The sequence below is a fragment of the Panicum virgatum genome, chromosome 2K (assembly GCF_016808335.1).
Source record: "Panicum virgatum strain AP13 chromosome 2K, P.virgatum_v5, whole genome shotgun sequence".
In the NCBI taxonomy this organism is placed as follows: domain Eukaryota; kingdom Viridiplantae; phylum Streptophyta; class Magnoliopsida; order Poales; family Poaceae; genus Panicum; species Panicum virgatum.
This window is the reverse complement of record NC_053137.1, coordinates 61,117,231-61,137,482: the sequence shown is the minus strand read 5'-3', so window position 1 is coordinate 61,137,482 and position 20,252 is coordinate 61,117,231. Positions and strand designations below refer to the sequence as shown.

Genomic DNA, 20,252 nt, shown 5'->3' with positions numbered 1-20,252 from the left:
ACCGTTGCCGGTTGCTTTGAACTCGAGACTCCCGAACCAGATCACGAATCCTGCTGGGAGCGGATCCGAGATGCCCATGGGGTATGGGTTGGATCTGCCCGCCATCCCTGGAGATCAAATGGGAACAAAAGAGAAAATATCACGCAGTGTGCCCCTACCTGGCGTGCCAACTGTCGGCGTCCCGGCTCGGGGGGTCCGGATCCCAACTAGTAAACGCTACGTGTTTCCTCGTCCCAGATGTTGTTGCAAGAGGCAACACAATAACGTACGGGTTTATCCTGGTTCCGGCCACGGGGCCGTACGTCCAGCAAGAGGGTGTGCGAGGGCACTGTATTATCTTACACCCGGAGTGCTTGTAGTAGGGGGTACAAGCGAGGCGAGAGAGGGAGGGAGGCTCCCAAGTCTCTGCTAGAAGAGGAGTCGGTTGTGGTGAGTGCTCAGTGGTGCTGAGAATGTAACGATGATCGCGAGTGTAGGTGACCGTGGTTGCTGATGTCCAGAACGTCCCCCCTAAAGGAAGCCCACCTCCTCCTTTTATAGTTATAAGGAGGGGCGAAGTACATGAGTAGGGGAACGTGAAAGTCGTCGTCTTCCCCCGAATCGCGGGGGTGCAGTGGTCGAACACTGTAGAAAGTACACTGTGGGGCATGGCGTCGGGCTTGGCAGTCGTCCGTGGTCTTGCGGAGATTGCGCCGGCGTCCTGCCAACTCAAGCAGGCGGCGTGGTTCACTGTAGGATGTTCAGTTCTTCAGATGTGGCGTTCCGTGGGGCCTTGCAGGTCAGGGCCCTGCGTGCTCCAGCGGTGGCGGGGCACGCGGCGGTCCCGGACCCCCTGGATAAAGTGCTGGTGCGCGCACCAAGGAGGTCCGAAGGTTGCGTGGAGGTCCCGGACCCCTCGAGGGGGGAGGTCCGGGACTCCGGCTACGTGTGCTGTGCGTCCCTCTCGGAGGGGCACGTGGCGTCGCCGGACCCCTTCCCAAGCAGGAGGGTGGTCCGGGGCCATACGTGTGATGAGGTGGAGTCCGGTTGGCCGGAGTTGGCGGAATAGTACGAGAATAGTGCCGAGCGCGTCTCGTCCTACGTCGCAGTTCTCACAGTGCTGCCACAGCGTCCGGGATGGCGGAGCAGTGACCGGAGTTGGCGGATGGGACTCCGGTCACTGCCACTATGGGGAATGGCGACCTGACGCCGTCTGTCCTGAGCACTGTGGAGGAGTGATTGACATTCAATGCCTCCGTACGACGGGCGGTTGAGCGGCAGGGCTGTTTGTCCCTTGCGCCGAGGGGTGGCCTCGAGCGAGGCGGAGTTGAGCTACCTGCTCGAGGGGGTTCGCTGCCCTCGAGCGAGGCGGAGATGATTTGTCCGCTCGAGGGTAGATTCGCTACCCTCGAGCGAGGCGGAGATGCGGGGCGCAGTCGAGGGTCCCGATGGGAGCCCTCGAGTGACGCGGAGATTGTCCCGCGGGCCCGAGAGGGGTGCGAATGGGCCGCATGCTGGGCTTCTTTGAGTCCTTTACTTTCTTCCAGATTGGAAGGAGGCCGTGGGCTTTCGTGGGTCCAGTTGTCTTAACACGTGTTTGTGTTTTTCAGAGTGATTTTAGTATCACAATTAGGGTGTCACTAATCGTGGTACCCGACAATGTTACTAAATGGTAATTATGCGTGTTTGGCTTCTTTAAAAAAAAAAGAAAATAAACTTTGCTCGAGAACCAGCGTTGTGTGCAACAGCAGTTCTACTCTATCATTCTACCAAAGCTGTGTTGGGGGCGTGGGAGCAAGGACAGACACCGAGGACAGAGTAGCTCGGGCTTCAGAAGTAGAGAGTTCACACGAGGACATCCTATGCCTTGTGCACGGTGTCCTCCGTCCAGCTTGTACAATGTACATCGAGTAGTGTATATTACGCATGCCTTGGCGCATGGTGCTTGGTAGTACAGTGTACAGGAGACTGCGTGTGAAGCTGCCATTGGCGTTGCCAAGACGTACCCGATGCCATCGGGGGCATGTCTTTCTGTGTTTCCAACGGTAAAAAAACGCTAGCCGTCATGTATGGCCGTAGGTCGCGATTTGAAATGCGAGAGGAGCGTGTTTCACTTCATCGCAGGCAGGCCGTTGCGCTTGCGCGGCCCCAGCAAGGCAAGCCAGGCCAGAAGCAAGCCGGCGACAACGGGCAACTCAATTCAAATCCTGTCCCCTTTTTTTTAACCTTTGGCCTTTTACCAATTCTACCTTCTCACCCGTGGCCATCTGTTGCTGAATTTACTACACGAGGGAAAATGACGCTGCAGGGATCTTCACTTCTTCGGTGGAGAAGTGGTCCACGCCCCAGGGGCAGCACCGGAGTAAAAACAAGACTGCAGACAGGGAAGGTCGGGAGGGGACGAATTGAATTGAGCATGAATGGCGTCCAGAGCGCAAGCAGTGTCGTGCTCAGGAGGGCAGGGGGCGGCATTGGAGGGCCGGAGGGAGCCTATCCGCGATCTGGAGAACGTCCGGAGACGGCAGCACATCACAAGCATAGCTGCTGGTAGCTGCGCAATGAGCCAGTTGAGTGAATGCAGATGTACCGATGCACGAACGGTACAGTGCTACTGTGCTACGCAGATCTTTCTCGTGCTTTCTTTGGGCTAGTATGCTACACAGATCTTTCTCGTGCTCTCTTTGGGCCTGTAAACGGCTGCCTTCTTCTCTCTCCCTGCTAGTCCCTAGTTGATGATTGTCTCTCTGATATGTAACGGGCCTTCCAAAAACCTGACTGGGGCCTCTAAGTTAATTATGTTGAAAAGGCCTTGCATGGATCGGCGGCCTTGTTGTTGGAGCAGGTTATATTATGGGCTATGGCCCGTGCCCGTTTCCGGTGTCTAGTGGCCCTCGTTAGTTCAAAAGAGGCCCCAAATGGCCTTTGCAGATTGAGCCGCCTCTTCGGCCCATTCATCTTTATTCTTTGCAGCGACTTCGCGTCTCCCTCTACCTTCTGCGTCCCTGCTGTTTCAAAGAAGCCGCGGCCCCTTAAAAAAAGAAGATGCCGCAGCCACCGCGGCAGCCTTCAGCAAGACAGCAACCCGCGAATTTCCCAACGTGCTCATTTCATCTTGCTCCGGCTGCTAGCGCGTCTGGTGCTCCCCTGCTCCCTTCCGCGGCGAGCCTTTTGACCCGCGACTCGGTAAGCGCCGGCGACTACTCTGCCAAACAATACTAGAGTACTATTCTCTCCCGTGCGCCACCGAATTAATCTCCGATGAACACCGTGGTTTTGACGGACCTTGGATGCCATGCCAAGACCGCGACTCTTCTCCTCCTTCTGATGTGCTGAACTTTGTTTTTTCCCATTTTTAACCACGCGCTCGCCCCCGCACATGGACTGCTACCATCGGCGCCTTCTGATTAGGGCAGGCACTGCGCCCGTTGCCAATCATTTTCTCGCTGGCCGTCCAAATCACCACCACCCCCACCCTCCCTCTGGCTGACCACAGACGCTGACCGCCGCCGCCGCCGCCAGCCCTCCCATCCGCTTCCTCGAGTCTCCGGGCGTGCCGAGGCGTGGACTCGTTTCCGGCAGGCGGTGGGCGCGCACCTGCACGGCTGCAGCAACAGCAACCTGATGCACGATTCGCTGGACAAACCGGTTTCCTAATGGTTCGGGAGTCCACGACGTGAACAGCCACTGCCACTGACGTCTGCTCTGTCGTCGTTGAGCTGCACGCACGGGCGGCAATGACACGGGTAGGCAGGGCGCCAGAGCGCGCGCACGTTTTTGCCCGTTGCCCGCTGCCCGTCGCCGTGGCATGGTAGCGGGGCAGCGAAAACAGGTGAGCGACGACGCAGACGCGTGCTGCGACGTCACGGCACCGGCCGGCGTGCGTGTCACACGCATGGTTAACCTTACCGGTGGGAACCGGTCCGGTTTGACCGGTAACCGGTCAAACCGGTCCGGACCGGTTCCGGTTCCGACCGGTTCCCAACCGGTCCAAATTCAAATTTTGAATTTGAATTCAAAAAAATGAAAAATTCTCAAAAAATTCCTAAAAATATTTCAAGGTGTGATGAATCTAATGGTGTCAAATTTTCTCAAAAATTCGTTCATTTAGTATGGTTTGCGGAATTTATAAGTTAAATAAAAAAAACGTGCATACGAAAATATACAAATACAATGTAAAAGTAGTATAAAAAAGAGTTGGAGGGTTCATTTAGACTAAAATATGTTGTACAAACATTTATTTAGTATACTTTGTGGGCATTTGAATTTAAAAAAAAAAGAAAAAAATTTGAATTTGACCTGTACCAGTCAAACCGGCCGGTTACCATCCAAACCGGCCGGTATACCGGCCAAACCGGCCGGTATACCGGTCTAACCGACCGGCATACCGATCGGAACCGGTTGAACGGGGAAGTTTGAATTCAAATTTGAATTCCACCGGTTCCGACCGGTAACCGGCCAAACCGGACCGGTATACCGGAACCGGAGGCCGGCGGTTACCGGTCACCGGTCGGATACGTGAACCCTGGTCACACGACGCGTCGGCTCACGGGCGTCGCGGGACGGCGAGGTGTGAACGGCCGGGCCGGTCGCGTCCCTTTCCCTGGTTTTTGCTGCAGCCAGCAGCAGCAGGAGTGCCGCTCGCACGGTCCGGGCCGGTCCGCGACGCGACGCGACGCGACGCGGGGACATCAATGCCCGGTTCCCGGCGACGCGGACCCGTGATCGGCGACCCACTAGAGCTCGGCTGCTCCTGCTCGTGCGCGCGTCGTCGTCAGGCGGGGGTGACAGAGGGGTCACAATTCACAACGGATTCACATCGCAGGAAAACGGAGGAGGGGAACAGCACCGCTAGTCTGCTGCTGGCACGGGCATGGAGATGGGGAAAATGCAGTCTGTGGCTGAGGCTGATGAGCAGGAGCCAGGAGAGAAAGTGGGGCAGGTCGGGCCTAATCACTGGAGCAGGAGTCAGGCTGTGTTAAGGCCGCGTGAACGGGTGCCCAATCGACAAGGGTACTGTGCGATTAAGTTGCGAATTTACTAGTAGCAAGTTGCGATTAATGGATGGAAAGGACTTTTTTTTTTTGCAATTTAAGCCAACTTGAAAAATAAGTTCATGAAAAAAACTTGGAAGATAAGGGGTGCCAGACGCAATTGTTTTCCTGCAAACATATTGGGTTTTCTGCCCTTAAAAAGGCACGTTGTGTCAGCTCAGCCTTTTCACTGGTAAGTATCTTTTTAGGGTTTTACTCGTATCAAACATCTCCATTCCGAGGCCCTAGTTCTACCTACATAGAAGTTTCCAAGAAATATTAGGCCTCTTGCGTTCAAAGCAAGTCCTCACCGAGAATTTCTTGTTACACGATCAAAGTAGCTGGTCTCCACCCTTTTGCTTTGGACGACTGGAAGTCTGGAACCCAGTGAAGAAGCTTTCCATCCATGCATGGATGCATTTGCATTTAAAAAGGAAGACCAGGTTTTGCGATTACTCCACATGTTTGAACACAAACGCTCCCCACTTGAACCAGGGAAACCGCCCGCCGCTTAAACACTGTAGCGCTACGCTTTTAGCACCCATCAAAACGTCGACCTGTCTCCATTAAAAAACAAAAAAAAACGTCGACCTGTCCGCTACGATTAGGCGGCCAAGATTGCACGAATCCTGCGTAATGTCATTTTAAATCCCCCTACTAACCCGCTTTTCGTTCAGTCCTCTTCACTCCAGTCGAAAACTTTCTCCCAAAGTCTCCCTCCCCATAAATAAGAGCAAACGGCAAAAAGAGAGAGAGAAGATTTAAGAGATTTCGAAATTTAAATTTAGATAGAAAAATTACGAACGAGATAAGATGAAAGCGAGAGGAGAAAAGAATATGATGGGAGGGAAGGGAAATCGAGAGGAGTGGGAAAGAAAAGGCGTGCGCGAGGTCGTGTTTGACCAGCCCCCTCGTCTCGTCTCCCTTCCGCCTCCCTCTTCTCTTTCTCCTCCCCCGCGGCCGCGTCGCTGGGCTTGGCTTTAGGCTTTACCACTGGTGGGTTCCCACCTGGGGCCAGACGCCGCCACCGCTGACCCCGTCTACACCGAATCCCTCCCCGCGATTTAACCCCTCGCCTCGCTCGCCGCCTTCGCTCTCTGCAACCGCCACACCAAACGCGCACGCGCTGCTCGTTTCTCGGCCGCTTTCTCTGTCCCCCCCCCCCCTTCTACCTCGCAGATCTCCGCGGGCCGTGCGGTTTCTTGATTCGGCCTTCCCCGGGCTGTCCGATCTCCGCGGCGGCGGGGGATGGGCAACTGCTGCGTGACGGCGGGGGGAGCCGCCGGCGAGGGCGGCGGCAAGAACAAGAAGCCCAAGGAGCCGAAGCAGAAGGGCAAGAAGCCGAACCCCTTCTCGATCGAGTACAACCGCTCCGCGCCGCCGGGCGCCGCGCCGCGGCTGGTGGTGCTGCGGGAGCCCACGGGGCGGGACATCGCGGCGCGGTACGAGCTGGGCGGGGAGCTCGGGCGCGGCGAGTTCGGGGTCACCTACCTCTGCACGGACCGCGACTCCGGGGAGGCGCTGGCCTGCAAGTCCATCTCCAAGAAGAAGCTCCGCACCCCCGTCGACGTCGAGGACGTGCGCCGGGAGGTGGAGATCATGCGCCACCTCCCCAAGCACCCCAACATCGTCACGCTCAGGGACACCTACGAGGACGACAATGCCGTGCACCTCGTCATGGAGCTCTGCGAGGGCGGGGAGCTCTTCGACCGGATCGTGGCGCGGGGGCACTACACCGAGCGCGCCGCCGCCTTGGTCACGCGCACCATCGTCGAGGTCGTGCAGGTGAGATTTTGGTTCAATCTATAGTAGAATGAATCATTACTGTTGGACAGCAATTACAAACGGATGTCGTTATGTGCCTCCGTTACTCTCATTATGTTGGGTGGGGTCAGTTTGCTAGCACTCATGATTACTTCCTCACTAGTTTGATTCAGTAGGTCTTGTAGCAAATGTTTAATTTTGTTGACTCTTGCTTGTGATTACACTGTTTGCAATTTCACTTCTTCTGTATTCAATCCGTTTTACCGCATGCATGATGAACTAACTTGTGCATCTATTATGTCCTGTACAATGTCAGATGTGCCATAAGCATGGAGTGATGCACAGGGATCTCAAACCAGAGAATTTCTTGTTTGCAAACAAGAAAGAAACAGCGGCCCTAAAAGCGATTGATTTTGGCCTGTCTGTATTTTTCACTCCAGGTACAGTTTACTTCCGTCTTCTGTCTGTCATTGTGCTTCATCAGTCATTATTGATGATGTCATCTTGTTGACAATATGATCACTGGAGTGTGGTGGTCTATCTTACCACTTTTGGTACCTTTACATTTCATGTTCATATTTTGATGTGCTGATTTTGAATTTGTACAGGCGAACGATTCACTGAGATTGTCGGAAGTCCTTATTACATGGCTCCAGAGGTGCTAAAGAGAAACTACGGCCCAGAAGTTGATGTTTGGAGTGCAGGAGTGATTCTTTACATTCTTCTTTGCGGCGTCCCTCCATTCTGGGCAGGTTTGTTTTGTACCTTAAATGAGGGATGGTGACGGTGTCATGTCTATATACGTTGAAAGTTTAAATTGTAGTACATTCTATTATCTAATAAGTTAAAATGCTCAATGTGGCATATTGTAAACTGACACTCTTTATTTTTACTTTGGGTATGGGTTGATAGGCGGATGGTGCTGTAATAGATAAAACCTACATCTTAATCATGTGCTTTTAAACGTTCACTTAACATTTTGCGTTTTATGTTGTAATGCAGAAACCGAACAGGGTGTTGCTCAAGCAATTATCCGTTCTGTCATTGATTTTAAAAGAGACCCATGGCCAAGGGTCTCAGATAACGCAAAAGATCTTGTCAGGGGAATGCTCAATCCAGATCCAAAACAACGATTAACAGCTCAGCAAGTGCTTGGTAATAATTATTCTCGCACTAGATGACTATATTGTGTTTTGTTCCCTTTTTTTTCATTATTAAAGCAACTAGAAAATGTTTCATTCTTAAATTGTTGCTCTATGATTTCATTAGTGTTCTCCCCTTTACATTTGTCTGATAACCTTGTATTTTTCTCCAGATCACCCATGGTTACAGAACATTAAGAAGGCTCCAAATGTCAATTTGGGTGAAACTGTTAAGGCCAGACTTCAACAGTTCTCTGTGATGAACAAGTTCAAGAAGCATGCACTTAGGGTATATTTCTGTCTGACTTGACATCAAATAATAACCTTTCATTCTTGAACTTGCTCTGAACTTCATCACATGTTTTGATACAGGTCATAGCTGAACATCTTTCAGTAGAAGAGGCTGCTGACATAAAGGACATGTTTGAGAAGATGGATCTAAACAAGGATCAAATGCTTAATTTTGATGAACTGAAGCTTGGTCTGCATAAGTTTGGTCACCAAATGCCTGATGCTGACGTCCAAATACTAATGGAAGCTGTAAGTATACATTCTTTTTTTCACCGCTGAAACTTAATTTGCACCTTTTTAATGTATTGGACTGGAGTCTTTGAATAGTATTTTACCAACCTTGTTTCATAATTATTATGTCTTATGTCAAAATTCAAAGGTCATACCACTCACCCTTTAGAAGAGCCCTGAAAGTTTGAAAACATATCTATAAAAGATCCTTACTATTGAATGTGTACAAATTACTGATCAGTCCATAATTGATCCAATGCGTTCAATATTGTTGCTTGATTTTTTTTGTTTTATGTGTTGGGCCTTGTATTTACTGTTTGTTCATATTATGCCAGGCGGATGCTGATGGAAATGGATCCTTGGATTATGGAGAATTTGTTACATTATCTGTCCACCTAAGAAAGATTGGCAATGATGAGCATCTGCATAAGGCATTTGCATACTTTGACCGGAACCAGAGTGGGTATATTGAAATCGATGAACTCCGTGAGTCATTAGCTGATGACCTGGGACAAAATCATGAGGAAGTTATCAATGCCATTATCCGTGATGTAGACACTGATAAGGTTTGTACTTGTTTGATCAATTAGCAGTAAACGGATGCTAGTTTCTTTCTTCTAGTTTAAATCATTTGATGTTATGATACTGAATATCTCAACGGTTAACTTGTTCTTCAGGATGGCAAGATCAGCTACGATGAGTTTGCGGCTATGATGAAGGCTGGAACGGACTGGAGGAAAGCCTCGAGACAGTACTCTAGAGAGCGGTTCACCAGCCTGAGCTTAAAACTGCAAAAGGACGGATCATTGCAGATGACAAGCACCCGGTAGCCGATAACATCAATAGGCAAGTTGTGAATTCCAGATGAAAACCCTGTGTAGATTCTTCAGGTTGTTCGTTGACAACTATTTTTTCTTCTGTTTGCCCCGATGTTCTATTGCTCTCTATTCTTCGCTCGTTGGCTGCTTGAAGTGGTAGGGGATTGTTGACGCTTTGATTGTATTTAGACCGGATGATCCACGCCCCACGGATTTCCACGCCTTAGGCAAAGTGTACTGTACAAGAGAAAGAGGGAAAAAAAAATATTAGGAGGTTGTACGCATTTGATCACCTCTGTGGATCCATCTCCTGTCATTTCATCTTGGTGCCAACTTCCTGATAACCTTTCATGCATTAGTATGGTGCTCGATAGCACCTGTTTGAACCTGGAAACAGGAATTCAATTACGGGTCAGTTGAACTGATGAAGGCGCAGGGTGTTTCACTCCAGAGTCTTTTGGTTCATCGCGCCTTCCATGCCAATTTGCTTTGATGTAGATGACTTCCATGCCACATGGAGGATCTGGCCAGAGATTCATTTGGGACCTGTATGGTCATTGTGAGCGAGCATAGTTCCAAAGCGGTGTCGTGATGTTTACCTGTCCCCGCCTAAAAAAAAGAAAGACGCCATTGGCAATTCGGCATCCAACGACGGAACAGGTGGATCGGTTAGACTTAGACGTGACGTGCTACTAGTATGTTTGAACGCACAACTCAAAGTTGACTCGGGAACCGGTCGCCACATGGCGAAAACGTTTTTCTTCTTTTGACATATTTTTCTCTTTTTGTGATATATTAATTAATAAGTAAGCGAAAACGATAACGTGCCTGCACCTGTCCGGTTGCCTCGCAGCCTGACCAAACGCCTCAACGCCCACGAACTCCTCCCGTCTTCGATGAGATGCAGATGCAGATGAGGATTAGGTGAGGCCGCCGGCTGGAGCCATGGCCGTCCGCCGCCGCTTGACTTCCCCTGCCCAGTTTGGTGGATGGTAGTTGACGCCGCACTGGGCGTACGCCGTCCCTGCCTTCTGCTGCTGCGTTCTACGGCCTCCGTGTAATCTGCGAACGCGTGGTGGGCCCGGCGACAACCTTTTTGTCAAGGGGTTCAGGCTTTGTGGTACGTAGAATGTAGCAACTTTGATCAATAATTAGGGATACTAAATAATGACAATTTACAAAACTAACTTTAGAACCCATGCACTAGAAACACTGAAGAATCTAACGAGACATTTGGTCGCGTGATTTGAGGATAGTACTGTAGCATCGCTGTAGCTAATATTCGATTAATTACCGTCATTAGATTCATTGCGAAAAGTTACACACATCTCTGAAGAGATTTTACAAATAGACTTCATTTAGTACTCCAAACATGCAAAAAAAATCGTGCTAGAAATTAGCACGGAGAAACCAAAGGAGGCCTCATGGCGGAGTAGGGCTATCCGCACTCGTGCTACTCTAAATTCACTCTCAAAAAAGAATATTCTTGTCTGGTCATCAAGATTCTCTTCTCTATATTCAGTTTCGCTGAGCCGTTCATCCTCTATATCCACTCTCTATACCAACTACCAGCCAAGTGGGACCCACAAAACAGATTTTTTTATCCACCACCCCTCCCTCTCTCCTCTTCTTCCCCACACGCAACGGCGGAGGAAGCGGAGCCTCGGGTCACCGGTGGCCCCTCCCACGGCGCGGCCACGGCCCACCCCTCCCTCTCTCCTCTTCTTCCCCACACTGCTGCTGCTCCGGGCGGCGCGGCCACGGCGTGCACGAGCTGCGGCCACGGCGCGCATGGCGGGTTTGGCTCCGGCGCGGCTCCCGGGGGGTGGGAGCTCGGCTACCCGTCGTCCTCGCAACTACCGTCCCCGCGTCGGCCACCCGCTCGCCGCCCCTCCTCCCGCAGCTCACTGGCCGCCAGCGCCAGGCGGAGGCACGGCGCGGCGCCGCCCGGCGAGGCAGAGGCACGGCGAAACCCCTCCCGCCCCTCCCATGCGCGCTGCTCCCTGCTCGAGCTCGTCGGTGCCACGGCCTTGTGGCTGCTCGCCGCGGCGTGGCAGCGGCGCAGGCTCCTCCTCCGCGGCGGGCGCGCGCACGGGGCGGACTTGGGCGTGGCCGCGGCGGGCGCCCACGTGGGCGGCGCGTGGCCACGCTAGCGCGGCAGCGGTGCGCAGGCCGAGCGGCCCAGGAGCTCTCCTCCCCGCGCAGCTCCGGGAGGTCTCCTCCCTTGAGCCCGCCCTTGAGCTCCCCGGCCGGCGTGCTCGCCGTTGGGCCGCGCGGCCTCCCCTGGAGCTCGTGGCCGCCCCGGCCCCCTGGAGCTCGCGGCAGCCGGCCCTAGACCTCCCTCCCACGGCGAGGTGCACGGCCGTAGCTCTCCTCGACTCCTCCGCTGCCGCACTGTCTACTGCAAGTCGCACTCGCGGCGGGGGCCGACGAGATTGACCCGGTGCGGCGGGCGAGCAGCGCCGGCCGAGCCCCTCTTCGTGCGCGCGGCCGCGCGAGCTCCTCCTCCCAAGCTCGTCCTCCTCCTTCCCTCTCCTCGCGAGCGCCGGTGTCGACGCCCCCGCCTCCTCGTGGCCTCCCATGCCGGCTCCCCTGCTCCGGCGGAGGAGCTCCAGCTCGGGCCTCGGGGCCGGCCGCTGCGGAGCAGGCCCGCGCACGTGCGCGAGCCGGGGCGGAGCGTGACGCCTCCCTTCCTGCTCCGCCCCGTCGCCGTCTTCCCTCTCTCTCCACGCACACGGCCGAGGAAGTCGAGGTGGTTGGAGCAGCGCCGGGCCCGCGCCACGCAGCTGATGGCGCACGTCCGGCACCGCGCTGAGAATAGCGAGAAAAGTTGGCTCCGCAGTCCGGTTTACAGAAGCCCACTACAGTACATTTTTCTCCAAAGTTGAACTATAAACGCTAGCGCGTGGCATACCGATCCCCACTACAGACAGCCTAAAGGGACAGTCGGACAGATCGGCAAAGGGCGACGTCAGCAGGTGCTCAATTGGAAGTAGGCCTGCTAATGGGTTGGGTTGAAATGAGTTTTATGGGGTGGGTTTTGAAATGGAGTGTGTTTGGATGATTTAAAATGGGTTGTATTAGTTAATGGGGTGGGTCGGGGCGGGTTCTATACAAATGCGGGTTGGGGCGGGTTGGGGTGGGTTGAAATGGATACTTTTTTACAAAATAGTATAACTATATATAAATGTGGGTCCCACGTGAGAGCTGGACTCTGAAATTAAAACCACGTGTTTATATCAGAAAATTTTATCGAAATTGACTGAATTTTGTTGGAGATGACTCAGTACGAATGTCAGCTATTTTGTGCAAAGCAGTGTGGCTAGAACTACCTGTGGGCCCCACATGAAGAGCCGGACCCTGGAATTAAAACCTCGCGTTCACACTATAAAATTTTATCGAAATTGACTGAAATTTGTTGGAGATGACTCAGTACGACTGGCAGCTACTCTGTGCAAAGCAGCGTGGCTAGAACTACACGTGGGCTCCACATCAAGAGCCGGACCCTAGAATTAAAACCTCGCGTTCACACTATAAAATTTTATCGAAATTGACTGAAATTTGTTGGAGATGACTCAGTACGACTGGCAGCTACTCTGTGCAAAGCAGCGTGGCTAGAACTACACGTGGGCTCCACATCAAGAGCCGGACCCTAGAATTAAAATCTCGCGTTCACACTATAAAATTTTATCGAAATTGACTGAAATTTGTTGGAGATGACTCAGTACGACTGGCAGCTACTCTGTGCAAAATAGCGTGGCTAGAACTATACGTGGGCTCCACATCAAGAGCCGGACCCTGGAATTAAAACCTCGCGTTCACACTATAAAATTTTATCGAAATTGACTGAAATTTTTAGAGATGAGTCAATATGAGTGACAGATACTCTGTGCAAAGTAGTGTGGCTAGACATATATGTGGTCCCCACATTAAATATAGAACCACTAAATTCCTCTGCATAGTAGAACCCATGGGTTTTTATGGGTTACCCGCTTATAATGGGGCGGGTTGGTTAGAGTTGAGAAATTAACTAATTGGTTTGGGTTGGGTTGGGTATCTAAATATGTTAATTTTGGATGGGGTTGGGTATGGTGCGGGTTCCAACCCATTAGAGGACTAATTGGAAGCTTGATGGGAAGAGATGTTGCCAAATGCCGATCCTGATCGATGGATGGCTCACCTTGCAAGCCAAGTTGCACGGAGATGCTACTGCTCACTGGTAGCAATGCGTTGCCCGTGCCCCGGTGAGTAGGCGGTGACAGGCTGACAGCTTACCTCGAACTGGATGTACCCGCTGGTTGCACTGTTCCTATAAGCTATAGGCTATGCAAGCATCGGCACGTAATGTAAGGCATTAATGCCGTTGGTCCATGATGCCTGCGTTTCTTCATGCACAAGTTTCATTTCTCATTTAAGATTCTGCTAATGATCGTCCATCCGTTGTCGTTGGCTGCCCAAATTAAATGCCTGCAGCCTAATCAAGCTGGCTAATGCTGAGACGTAAACATAGGTGTCAGTATAGTCTTATCACATCATTTTTTTTTGAGGGGGTCATATAATGTTATCACATCATTCAATTCTCATCTTTTTTTTACCGGCTCCCCTAAAGAGATTGCGTGAAATGTGAAGCCCAATACTAGCAAAGTAAACCCATTCCTTGGAAGATCATGATAACCACACACACTCATGTCTTCTGCTGTTGCGTGCCTGCGTGGGCTGCCGCGGCGAAGGATGAGGCCAAAGCAGGCCGAAACTCACGGTCCAGCCACACTTCTTACTTGGGCCGATATTTTGTAGGGCCTTCTTCATTCGAGCCCGGCACGGCGTTTGACCAGGCCTGCTGCTAAGCTAGCGTCCTAGCGAACGCACTTCGACAGTGAATTCCGGAAAATTCCGGGGGCTGATCTGCAACTGCATAACCCTATTCTTCCCTACGCCGCGGCGGGTCCGGTCCCGGCGTCCGGCCACCTACCGTCCCCGGCTTGGGCGTCCCTTGCCCGCTCCGGCCTGCTCCTCCGGTCCAGCGGAGCGCGCCACCGCTCCGATCCCAGAGGGCAACCGGCCGTTCGTTCCTTCCCCAGTTCTCCGGTTTCTCCTCCGCCGCGCCTGGCGCCTGCCGAGGTACCCACACGGACCGCACCTGCGCCTCTCTCCATTCCCTCCCCCCGTCGGCTCCTCGACCCCGCCGTATGCCATTTCTGTGGGGTGTGGATCCATCCGGACCCGAGGAATCGATTCTTGTGTTGTTGGATAGGATAGGATGCCGTGTCCTTGGATGCATGCTCCGCGCCTCCGCCAAGCTCCCGCAGGTCGGCGGATTAGTTTTCTGCGTGGCGTAGCACGCACTAGAACGGGTGGCTAGGATCATATTTGGTATTATAATCGAAGATCATTCATTTTAAGTCCGCCGCTGGGTTGGTGTCGCCGTTTTTCCATAGGAAAATTTCTTGCAGGTCGATGGCTTCTGTTAGCTTTCAAGTTTATTTACTCCATTGGTTCAATTTTGTAATAGTTTATAACAGTTTAACAATGTTGGTCGAATTGAACCAAATGTTAGAATCTGTGCTGAGTTTGCAATTCCGCTACACAATTACAGCGTCAAACCAGGGGCGAAGCTAGAGCGAATCTGTGGGGGGTGCACCATTGCACTATTTTTACCGTAAGCATGATGATATATTGACATACGGCTATGGTTGAAACAATATATCATAGCTATATGGCATAATTACCAAACATTTGATATCAATAGCTCAACATAGATAGGGTAATAAATATGAATAAGTGATAGTATTATCTACCATTTAACAAAATGAAGTGATATTGATCATGCCACTTGATAAATCCATAATCATAACCAAAATATATGATCCGACTCCAAAATCCCGGACCCCGGTCCCTAAATAAAAGAGAACAAACAAGTTAAGTTGTAGCTAAGAAATTATAGAATTGTCCATTGAAAATATATGTGTTGCATACCTTTCATTTCAGATATCATATTTGCGATCTTTTCCTTCCATGTTCATAAAACGTCGAACCACAGCCTCATTGGTAACTTTCTTCAGTATTTCTTTCTCCACATAGCAAATAAGCCTATTACTCAAGTGCTCATCGCCCATGCGATTAGCTAAGCAAGTCTTCACAATCTTCATGGCATGAAAACATCTCTCTACCGTTGCAGTAGCGATAGGCAATACTAGCACAAGCTTCAAGAGCCGATAAACAAATGTATAATGATGGTGCTTCTTTGACTGCAGTAGCGATAGGCAATACTAGCACAAGCTTCAAGTATTTAAGTTGGAGAATCTACCATCTTCTCGTACATTAGCAATATAAAGGCACAATTGGTGTCTAAGCTCCCTCAAATCATCAAAGCTAAAATCATCAGGATATAGTTTTGCTAATCTCATCAAATTATCCACATCAAAATCAGCAAATGAATCTCTTGGATTGAAAGCAGCCGAGCAAACAAGCAATTCAGAGGTTGTCTCATTAAAACGACTATCAAGCTCTTGGACTAGCCAATCAATAACTTCATTAAAGCAATCCACTTCATAGTGATGCTTATTTGTAATTCCAGATTTTTTCCTAGGCTGTTGGGGATCAATGTATGTATCTTCCATTTGCAATGTACCAATATCATGCATGGCACAAAACTCATTTACTTCATCTAACAATTTACCCCACTCATCTCTTCTAAGGCTAATCAAATGGTGTCTAGTTGATCTTACACATCCAATGGCATTCACAATGTCTTGGTCCTTGCGTTGCAATGATAAAGACAAAGTGTTTGTGGCTGCTAATGTAGTTAACATGAGATGCAAATAAAAGACAAAGTCAAAAGATTGAAAATAGACTAGAAGATTTGATGCTTGATCTCTATTTCTCCAATCCTTGTCATCTTTTTCCACAACTTTTAGCACCTGAACTACTGTAGGAAACATGCTGACCAAACTTTTAAAAGTTTTATAATGCGAGCTCCAACGAGTATCTCCGGGTTTTTGAAGGCATTGCTCTTGATTTAACCCTGTCCCCGTCTCAAGAAATTCCCTTTATTGTTGGAGTTTTTTGACTCATCATGACCACGAAAAGGCAATCCTTGCTTCAGCAATAGCCTAGCAGTATCAATTGATCCATTCAACCGTGTAAAATAAGCCCTCTTAGCTTTTTCACAGTGGTGATTCCAAGCAACATCTATGTGTTGCTCCCTCCTTAACAAATCATCACACTTCTTCATTGCAACAAAGTGCAGGCCACCAACATCACCAACATGTAGTCGTAGCCTATCTTTCCTGTGATAACCATTCCAACCATTAACAACAAATGCTTCATATCCTGCATCTTTCTTTTCTCTAAACCAGAAACAATAAAAGCAGTATGCTCTACCCTTGGACTCACTATACTCAAGCCAACTTCCAAACTCATCAAACCATTCCGGAATAAATCTTCTTGGCTTGTCTCCAATATATGAAACAGGAAAGTTACATGTGCGAGGCTGACAAGGCCCGTTCTCTAAGTATTTTCTTCTCACCTTCTCTCTCTGATTAGGATGATAAGAATCAATTTGTTTCCTTAAGCCCGGATCATATTTAATCTCTTCTTCCCAATTGATATCCTGTAGACTTCTACTGTCCAACTCTGGTGCCTTTCTCTTAAAATACTTCTCCATGATTTACCTAGCATATTTGAGAAGAATTGAAATTTTAAATTTAGTACATTACATTAGTGCTATAATCATGCAAAGAAAAAACCCTAGATAAATTCCTAACACTACTGCCATAGACGGATAGACCTACGATCTACAGAAGTATAGTACGCATCACATGGAATAATCAAAAATCAGTTTCAAGATGAATTACTAAAGAAAGCATTGAGTAGCAATCTTGCCTCATTCATGCAAGACGCCGGGACGAGGGCACGAGGCCGCGTGCGGCGTGCCCGCGCGGCGCGGGAGACGACGGTCGCTGTGCGCCTGTGCCGTGTGGCCGTGGGCTTCGCCTTCCCCGTCTCCGCAGCTCTGGCTCTGGCGCTCCGCCTTGGATCGATTGACGATTTGACGAGACGAAGAGGAGTCGCCGAGTCGGCGTCGGTGTCTCCGCGACTGTGAAGAACGATGGAACGGGAGGCTTCTGCGACGCGTCGTTTCCTTTTCCTAAAAGGGTCTTTCTGTATTGTTGTGCTAGGCGCCTGGGCCTAGGAGGTAGCAAACGAGATGGCCAGATGGGCCTTGACGAGTTGACGAATTAGCTGTTATCATGGGCTGTGCTGGACTCGTGGGTGCCTACTTATGGCCCATGGGGGGTGCACCAACAGTAAAAAGTTGCTATTTACAAGACTTTTTGGGTTTGCCGTGGGTGCCTGGGCATCCACCGGTGATAACTGGGCTTCGCCCCTGCGTCAAACCAAAAGTTCAAAACTCCTTCACATGTATGCCCAGGTGATTGTACAAGGGCCACACGGATGCAAAATGGTTTGGTGTCAGGGCTTATCTGCTGGAAATGCTCAGCTTCTTGCTTTTCCTGGTAGATCATCAAGTCTAAGGAGCACCCAGTTTCATGTTAAGAGGAATACTTTTTCTGCGGGGGCTCTACGAGGTATAAATGAAACATTCAGTTAAATTTACTGCAATATATGATATGACACATGTTCTCTTCTCTTGCCCCCAATACTTTCCTGATTTTCTGCCGTTATATCTTCTTGATGGAGAAAAGGTTTTCTACGTCCGCTTGCCCAGTCCTCCTAATCCAGAATTATTGTTGATGGAAAATCACCATATACTGTAATCAGCCCATACTATAATAGTGCAGTGCTGATGATTCTTTTTAAAATTATCACTTGCATCAGTCTTTTCTCGCTTATACTCTTGTTCTTGATAGTTCTCGCACCATAGAATCCTGAATCTTGTATTTAGCCAAGGTAGATGTAGAAACAAGACAAACATCATTACTCTCCGCTGTTATTCTACAATATTGATAAACATGTGGCCTATGAAAAAAATTAACACAATGGCACATTGAATGTCCAGAGTAGGATGATTTAAACCTCTAAGGTTACAAGTGCCAATTGGATTCCATGCTTCTCCAGAAGGTACCTAGCACTGACTTACGATTCTTTTCCTGTATGCTGGCATATTCATTTCACCTTATTGTGTACTGACAATATTTTTCGACTTTAAGTCATTGATATTTGATGCTAGTATATCTGATGTTGATATGCTCATGCTCTAGCTGGCAGTCTAATATTGTGTGTTTCAGAAAGAAAACTTTTGCAGTTTTAGTACCGAATTTTGAAGATATTTTCACTGAAGAAAAATATTTAGTGTTTAGTTGGTACATGGTCAAGACAATGGCAAAGTAATCTACAATATAGAATCATTTGAACAGGATTTGAATTCGAGTTATTCACTTCCAGCTGGTCAGCTGGAACATGTCAACAGTGCCTTGGTTTAGTTGTCTCCACTGGTTTGATGCGTTTAGTTGGAACTTGGAAGTGAAGTCATTTTTCAAGCCTTTGTATCCCTATTTGCGTAATAGTCAGGGATCTATTATACAGATTCTTACTCCTAGTTACTCTAATGAATTTGATTTTATTAATCATCATTTGTGTGTTGCATTTGGTACAGGCTCCGTTCGTCATGGCATGACTACATCATTGCCAAAGGAAAATTCTGTCAAGGGCATTCCATCACTATCAATAAGGCACAATCAGCATCCAAGGTCCGTTAGCTGTCAAGCATCCTCATTGGCATCATTCAGTTACCCGGAGCTGACTTTGAAACCCAGATGGTGGTGGAGAACACTTGCTTGTGTGCCATACTTGCTGCCACTCCACAACATGTGGTCTTACGCCGACGTGATCTACCAGCTGCACACTTACTTGCAGGGGTTTTCACTGCTGTACACGTTCATTGATACCATGACACTGTGTCCTGGGTGGCTCTTCTTGGTGATATTTATGACGGTGTACTTCTTCGTTGTGAGGCGGAAGTGGTCACCACACTTTTTGAGGTTCCATGTGATCCTGGCCATCCTCTTGGACACTGGCTCCCAAGCAGTGGCCACCATGTGTACCTGGATGCCAAGCATGGTGTATCAGGGGAAACCGATGCAGTACTTCTGGATGTCTATCGCCTTCATACAGATCTTCACAGTGCTCGAGTGTATGCGGTGTGCTCTTTGTGGAATGTACCCAAATGTCCCGTTCATATCACACACGGCGTTCATTCACTCTGATCTGAACCTGTTCAGATAGGTGCTTATACTATATAAAATCCAGGATGTTATTTGAAATAGCCACTTGCAGTTCTAGCGACAATGTTTTTTTTTCATATTGAAGGATCTTGTGTACTTATTATATGACTAGCTGGTACAATAGAATTCGAACGGCACTGGAATTGGTTTCCTTTTCTCAGATGCTAAGGTGTTTCTATGTTTGGTTACCTCTATCTGCAATTTTCCCTTATGAGGTGCGTAACCTGCAGAAGTGAGTATACAAGTGTGAATATGTGCTCTCTTGTGCTTCTAAGAGCAACTCCGGCCGCGCCCTTAAATGGGACTCTATCTCTTGTTTTAGTCTCCCAATAGAAAAAACATCTCCAACCAGGCCCCTATACGAGCCCCCATTTTGGGGAGGCCACTAAATTTTGGTCCAGAGTCCCTAGAACTGGAGGCCCTCTAAATTTAGTCACCCTGCTGGAGTTTGAAGCCCCTAAATTTTTATAGGCTGGCTCCTAAAAGCAATATAGGGGCTCAAATTTAGTCTCTTCGTTGGAGTTGCTCTAATCCGAGCCATACTTGTCCGGATAATAGCATGTTCATCCAAAATAATGTTGCCTTTGAAATTCTGATGAATCCTTGTTCCTCAGCAACTATCTGGTGCTTCGCGGAGGGAAAACACGATGTAGTTTTGGGCACATTTGAAATGTATAGCCCAGTTTGGAGTATTCGAGTTTTTGTTATGCTTAGGATCACCAAATTAAGTGCACGTGTTCAACTCCAACT

The 20,252-nt window shown here is 49.5% G+C and overlaps 2 protein-coding genes across 5 annotated transcripts; both read left to right on the top strand.

Moving 5' to 3' along the window:
* Positions 1–5,920: 5,920 nt before the first annotated feature.
* Positions 5,921–9,561, top strand: LOC120692117 (calcium-dependent protein kinase 20-like). The gene is made up of 8 exons (XM_039975351.1): positions 5,921–6,794; positions 7,090–7,213; positions 7,382–7,525; positions 7,776–7,928; positions 8,089–8,204; positions 8,288–8,455; positions 8,773–9,003; positions 9,115–9,561. Exons 1-8 carry the CDS (start codon positions 6,258–6,260, stop codon positions 9,265–9,267), a joined length of 1,626 nt encoding a protein of 541 aa, XP_039831285.1. The 5' UTR covers positions 5,921–6,257; the 3' UTR covers positions 9,268–9,561.
* Positions 9,562–14,171: 4,610 nt separating this feature from the next.
* LOC120692097 (protein TIC 20-I, chloroplastic-like) lies at positions 14,172–19,696 on the top strand. Of its 4 annotated transcripts, none has more exons than XM_039975340.1 (3): positions 14,173–14,376; positions 17,648–17,846; positions 18,875–19,696. In XM_039975340.1, exons 2-3 carry the CDS (start codon positions 17,678–17,680, stop codon positions 19,501–19,503), a joined length of 798 nt encoding a protein of 265 aa, XP_039831274.1. In that variant the 5' UTR covers positions 14,173–14,376; positions 17,648–17,677; the 3' UTR covers positions 19,504–19,696. The 4 variants fall into 4 exon arrangements, with proteins under 4 accessions (XP_039831267.1, XP_039831274.1, XP_039831250.1 ...); XM_039975316.1 differs by having other exon boundaries at positions 14,175–14,376; positions 17,690–17,846; XM_039975326.1 differs by lacking the exon at positions 14,173–14,376 and adding an exon at positions 18,278–18,339 and having other exon boundaries at positions 17,704–17,846.
* The last annotated feature ends 556 nt before the right edge of the window (positions 19,697–20,252 follow it).

Coding starts and splice junctions, on each gene's coding strand:
- LOC120692117 (XM_039975351.1), top strand. CDS start 6,258: ATGGGCAACTGCTGCGTGACGGCGGGGGGAGCCGCCGGCGAGGGCGGC. Junction 7,214..7,381: donor GTCTGTATTTTTCACTCCAG/GTACAGTTTACT, acceptor GAATTTGTACAG/GCGAACGATTCACTGAGATT. Junction 7,929..8,088: donor AACAGCTCAGCAAGTGCTTG/GTAATAATTATT, acceptor ATTTTTCTCCAG/ATCACCCATGGTTACAGAAC.
- LOC120692097 (XM_039975340.1), top strand. CDS start 17,678: ATGTATGCCCAGGTGATTGTACAAGGGCCACACGGATGCAAAATGGTT. Junction 17,847..18,874: donor TTCTGCGGGGGCTCTACGAG/GTATAAATGAAA, acceptor CATTTGGTACAG/GCTCCGTTCGTCATGGCATG.